Genomic DNA, 6422 nt, shown 5'->3' with positions numbered 1-6422 from the left:
AGTTGACTTAGTTATTTTTTTCTATATTTTATGTTTCGGTCTAATTTTTGTGTGTTAACATGATGCAATAAGCGTGTGTGGTTCAACATTTTTACGTCTACCTTTTGTTATTTTTTCTTAATGGTTAACGTTAGTTACTGATTGTGGGAGAGGGGATGGCGAACGAAGGCGGCGGTGGTGGTAACTTCATGCTTTCGACTGGAGTGGATATGTAATACAAGGTTTTACACCCCTGCCGCAACGCAAGGGTGTAAATACTAGTTACACGGATAAATACACCAAAACAGTTTGATATTATACATTATTAATACTCCAATAATACATGATAATATATATTTTCTTTCATTCATTACAAAACTACATTCATATGTCAACTATGGATGTATTAAATTAATTTTTTACATTAATGTTATTAATTACTAAAAGAAAAATATATTTAAGTGTTATATACCTCAACAACAACAACAAAAAAAAAAAAAGGTTGTCCACTGTGTGATTCAGTCTCGGAAACGGTTGTCCACTTATTGACATGTTGGTCAGTAGCGTCAGTGGTTTGGGATCACTTAAATCATTGGTGCAAGGCCCCTCTCTATCTATGGTTTCTCGGTGAGAAACGTTTTGAAGTTAGATAAGATAACATGTCATTCGAATAAGGAAAAAAGGTGTTCCACATGTTAATGGTTATAGCTGGTTTGAGTATCTGGAAAGCTAAAAATAAAATAATATTCAACATAAAAACATAAAAGAGCTTAAGGCTAAAGAGATTATCGAGGACATAAATTCGGTCAGTTTCCTTCCTATAGTATAGTTTGGTTAATGTAACTGTTTTGGGTTGTGTTATAGTGGCTTTCCTTCGGCTTGTGGAGTGGGCTTGGCTTCATCTGTTGTCTGTTGTTTATAAAAGTTTACGTTAAAGAAAAATAATAAATAAAACTTGGGCTTATATTGGGCTACGGGTGGGCTTGTGCAGAGGGTTGCTTTATGTTAATGAAAGTCACCACCACCACCATGTGTCACAATTGCGTCACTATTCCAATCACGAGCTAGGGTTTGTTTATGCCTCCTCACTTGTGAACGAACCAACGATTCATTATTATTATTATTATTATTATTATTATTTTGAGAATTAGAGACCAAATTGACGCTTCTTGTTCTCCAAGCTATGATAACAGTTTTCGCATAGTCGTCGTATTTGGTTGATTGATCGATTTAACACGATGGCTCTTCCTCTCGGGAAGCTCACGATTATTATCGGAGCAGGTTTCTACTTTTCCTTTCCCCTAATTATTATTAACTTCTTTTATTATTCTTATTCTCATTTAGGAACGTAACTAATTCTAATTTCCTAGGGTTTCATTTAACTATACAAACGTCTTGTTTTGCATGCCAAATTATTATTTTTATTATTATTAGATTCTACATTGAAGCTCATAAGGCATATTGACAAACTTTAAATAGGTTAGGCCAACCCGAAATGGATTTTTCGGTTCCGTATATCTGAAAGTTGCTTACCTCTAGTTCAAAACAACTTACAATTTGTTTTTTATTAATAAAAAAACTAATGGGCTAACTGAAGCAGAATACGTCGTCTTGACGTTATGTTTGCAGGCCTTGTTGGATCTGCTTATGCTAAAGAAGGTCGCCTGCCCGGTTTTTCTGATTTGTTTTCTGGTGCTTCTAAAGTAAGCATTTTGTGTTTTAGTTAATTACTTGATCCCTATGTTTAAGATCATAATACAATAGCGTGTTTTTCTTTTGTTTTGTTTAGGTACTTAAAGTATTTAGTTATGATGATAAACCTGCGTCAAAGCCAAAACCACTCAATGACTCACTGTTGGCACAGGTTTGAATCTTAGTTTCGAACAACTATATGATATGTTAAATTTCGAATTTATTTTATGATGATTTGTTTTGCTTTGCACGTGTATCATCATATTACTGGATTGTTGTCTTGTATTACTTTAAACAGGTCAACAGTCTAAGACATGAGCTGCAACTTCTGGCATCCAATAGACCTGTTACTATTGTGACCTCTAGTGGTTCAGCAGGTTTGTTATTTTATCTACATCTAGTGTACATCAAATTGCAATAGACTTTAGTTTTTATTAACTTATTGTTTCACTCATGCAGGTAGCAAATACGGTATCGTTATCATTGTTGCTGTCGTAGGATATGGTTATGTTTGGTGGAAGGTAATAACAGTTTTCTTTTATCGTCACTATTTATGTTTTGGAAACCGTATTATCATCAATCATGTAATGTATAAAACATTAGAACTTCGCTATATTCAACTTTCAAGAATCAGCTAAGTTATTATCTTACTTTTTGCTACAGTTTTCATATTATTTTGTCTTTTTTGTTATCAGGGTTGGAAACTTCCTGATATGATGTTTGCTACAAAACGTAGTTTATCTGATGCAACAAACGCTGTAGCTAAACAACTTGAGACTGTTTACTCTTCACTTGCGGTACTGTATTCATTTGTCTCTTAGTATGTTTTAAGCTGGATTTTATATAGCCTTTTCAAATATGATTTGTTTAAGGTTATTGTTTATGTTGTTTTATTTAGGTTACCAAACGACATCTATCTTCAAGAATTGATCGTGTTGATTGTAGTTTAGATGAGGTTGCAGAAATTACTGCTACAACAAAAGAAGAGGTACGTTCAAGTTACGCTAATTCATAAAATACTTTATTTTACATTGATTTTTAGAATATTTGTTGAAAAACTCGTAGGTTTCTGCAATACGCGGAAAAACAAAAGTTTTTTCTGAGGATGTTCAATCTATACATAACAAGGTTTACACCCTGGTATGTGGTTTTTATGTTTTAGTTTGTGACTTTATTGATGTTTATTTATGCTCATGTCATGCTCTAATATTTTATTGTTACAGGAGAGTAGGCTGCAATTGTTTGAACTGAAACAGGTAATGTTTTTTGTGGTGTAAAATTTACAAAGTGAGGTTAACCGTTAGTGTTATTATATGCTTTGTTCAAACTGTTAAATTGACTTGTGTGCAGGATGAAACAAACTTAGGAGTGCAGAGATTGATACACACTGCCATATCAATGGAAAACCAGGTACTAATTATGCTTTACATTATCCATAATTTTTATTTTTTTTTCATTTTATTTTAATCACCTTTTTTTGGTTTATTGTAGGCAAACCAAGCCAGTTCATCAAAGCCAACTATTGAATTGCCACACAGGGTAAACTTTAATGTGGAAGTCACGAGTGTGCATATATAATTGACATCTTATATATAAGCTAACCAAAAAACAATACAGTTATTAATGTTGGTTATCTAAATAAGCTATTTTTCTTTGCAGGCTATGTCTTTGCCACCCGTTCAAATAGAGGAGTTACAAGCGTCCCCTCCTGTGTCCCCCAAGGTTTGTTTTTCACATTAGTTATATTTTTATATTAAGAAAAAGGATAGACTAATGAGTTGTATATTTTTCAGGCCAAGCGACCTTTGGAAACTGCTGTCTCTGCTTCTGGATTAAAGGTTATTCTCGGGCTTGTGAAATTTAGAAAATATAATTTTCTTTCTTTATTAGTTCGGTATTAATTTAGAAAATGAATTATATGTTGCACAGGGGCTTCATGATGTGCCTGAAGAAGCTAGAAACACTCCCCGAGCGTCAAATGGGTTAAACATTACAGAAGAAGGAAGCGTGAACGCGAGTGTGATCGGTCGAACATTTTCTGGAATAAGTTCTGTTTTCTCACGTGGGCGTCCTCCAAATAAACAGTAACGAAGCGCGTTTATCATTATTATTATTTTTGTTACTGATCTGAAGCTGGACATATATTTTTGTAATTAATAGAAAGATGGTGATGGGGAAAGCCTTTGAGGGTCTGGCCTGGTGGGAAGTATCTCACGGGTAGAGCGACTTAGTTTAGTCTCGGGCATGGTGGATGGGAAACTGGTTTTTACATAATCTTAAACTAGAAATTGTTTAGTTTTAAGATTGTGATTGAGCCCGGTTTTGTTAGGGATTTTGTTGGAATTTGAATTTTCTTATTACATCTTCTGAAGGATGTTTTGAATCTTAAAACTTAAAAAGTGTATAATGAATAAATGTCTCGTTTATATCCGTGGTGACGTTTACTTTCTTCAAAGAATGTGTGGTTGATCGTTAAAGATTGTAGCGCACATTCAAATCTTGTCTATGTATTATAAATTTGATTATGCAAGTGGGGTTTTTTAAATGAGAACTATTGAACTAAAATTGAACTAATTTAATTTGATGAACTTTGTGTTTTATTTGTTTATTTCTTTTTACATTTTATACGGTTTTCGCATCATCAAATTGCCATTTAATAGCTTCTTATTCACAAAAGAGTAGCAAGTTTGAAAGTGCTTGAACATTATCTTTCTAACTTGATCTTTGTTTTGATCTGTTGGCCACCAATTTTGAAGAAAAATAAGACTGGTCACCAATTTTGGCCCAAAAGTTCGATTTTAGTGGTTCTTTTTCTAAAACTTTATACATGCTATTAAAGCAATGAATTGAAACGTCAAATCATTAAAAACCGAACATAAAAAATTCACTTAAATATTTCAAAAACTCACATAACATAAGATCAAACATAAATAATTAAATGTAAATATAACAAATCAATGAGAAAACCAATAATTAGGATTAATTACGATTTTTTGAAGAACAAGACAGAAACATAAATAACTTCAATCATCATGCTGTGTATTCCGATTTCCAAAAAAACCACATATTGAATTTGTTGAATGTAAAATGAGGGTTTGTTTCAAATTTGTTTTTAACGACATCGTAAAGGAACTAATCGAGAAATCAGATATCATACCTTGTTGAATTGTTGAATCGATGATGAAGGATGTTGATGATTGGTACCATCTTGGCAGCGTACTGAACCGATGCCGAACTGAATATTTCGGTACTGGTACAGTACCGATCTCATCCCTATCATGAGGTGCTTGATGGATGGAAAGAGGAGTTAGGGTTTGAGAATGGTTTTGTTGTATCCGATTTAGATACCCATACCTGTAACCGGATCCAAGACCCGCGGATTTTATTTTTTCATATCAATAAGAGGGCTTTATTCTCAAATGAAGGCATATGGTGACAGGAGAAAAAGGGGTTGCGACGTGAGAGCTTGTAGCGCTTTCAATTATATAGTTATGATACTTATTTTCACACAATTTTTTTCTTTTCTTCATTGCACCTGTGTTCTACATGACTTGTATAAACATAACATGCATTAGATGATATAAATCAAGAATCTGTTAGTCTGCCGGCCATAAAACCAAAACGTAAATCGAAAATAAGCATCGATCATCCTCCACCAATCCACCGGCGAACTCCTCCGATCAATGTTAGCAACAACAACACTATCTTAACCAACTCAACACTCGCCCCCGCATTTGGCCATGCAATATCTAGCATTCTGCGTACACTCCTCCGAACGTTATCCGACGCTAATTCATCTGCTAATTACACCACACCTCTCAAGGTCCCAAGAAAACGACCCACTTCACCGAGGTTTGTAACTTGTTGTCCGTTTGCCTTCTCATGTAATCACTACGTTTTAAATAAATATTTAATTCTTGGTCGAATATTACTGAAATTGTATTTTTCCTTGTTATGATTAAATATTTAAATGTTTAATTTATCAACAGATATTGAGAAAATTAGAAAATATAGTTAGGGAGATTCAACACAGTGTTTGGATATTATCAAAGAAGAAGAAGAAATTCTTCAAGAGGATGTTAATCCTAATCCTAATACTAGCCTCACCCACAGGTAACAAACAATTAATTCTGGAATTTAATATGAAGTGAATAATTAATTAATTTTATATTGCATGTTTGATTGCAAGAACAAGGAGTGTGTAGGTGTTGAAAGATTAAAGAATAGGGATTTGAAATTTGAGTTGGGCTGCTCATGTGGTAAGAAATTTGACATGTTGATACAACACAATGGCTATTGTTTCTACAAATTGGCATAATAGGTTAATTATCATGAATCATGATAGTTGAAGTTGGTTTTGATCATAAATGCAAGCATTGTAATTGCTGTATAGTTTGTCTGTCTGTTTGACCTTTGTAATTCCTTTAAACCATTCAATGTTGGGAGAAGAAGTTTTAGTTTAGGAAATGCATTTTAAACCATATTCTTACTTATTAATCATCTAAAAGTGAAAATCGCTTAAAAGCCCCTTTTGTCATTTTGAGACAATATAAGCAAGCAAACTTCTGTGGATATGGTCTAGAACATATAAGTCTTTACAAAAGAGGCTAATTAAATAAGTATAAGTCTATGTTGTAGATTGGATAATACCATAACCATAAAAAAAAGGTCCTGACATAGATTGATATACTAAAACATGCAATATAGTTTTGTTGTTGCTAAAAAAACACATGCTCTCTATCTTAAAACAA

At 33.2% G+C, this 6422-nt stretch overlaps 1 protein-coding gene across 1 annotated transcript; it reads left to right on the top strand.

Moving 5' to 3' along the window:
- Window positions 1-1024: 1024 nt before the first annotated feature.
- On the top strand, window positions 1025-4156 carry LOC143573534 (uncharacterized). The gene is made up of 14 exons (XM_077058388.1): window positions 1025-1260; window positions 1609-1682; window positions 1769-1843; window positions 1970-2048; window positions 2131-2192; window positions 2367-2468; window positions 2570-2659; window positions 2737-2811; window positions 2895-2927; window positions 3022-3081; window positions 3163-3210; window positions 3331-3393; window positions 3465-3509; window positions 3601-4156. Exons 1-14 carry the CDS (start codon window positions 1218-1220, stop codon window positions 3757-3759), a joined length of 1008 nt encoding a protein of 335 aa, XP_076914503.1. The 5' UTR covers window positions 1025-1217; the 3' UTR covers window positions 3760-4156.
- The last annotated feature ends 2266 nt before the right edge of the window (window positions 4157-6422 follow it).

Source organism: Bidens hawaiensis, unplaced genomic scaffold (assembly GCF_021521415.1).
Source record: "Bidens hawaiensis isolate Kalapana, Puna unplaced genomic scaffold, B.hawaiensis_p1.1 tig00026584_1, whole genome shotgun sequence".
Lineage (NCBI taxonomy): Eukaryota > Viridiplantae > Streptophyta > Magnoliopsida > Asterales > Asteraceae > Bidens > Bidens hawaiensis.
This window is presented reverse-complemented; position numbering and strand designations above follow the sequence as displayed.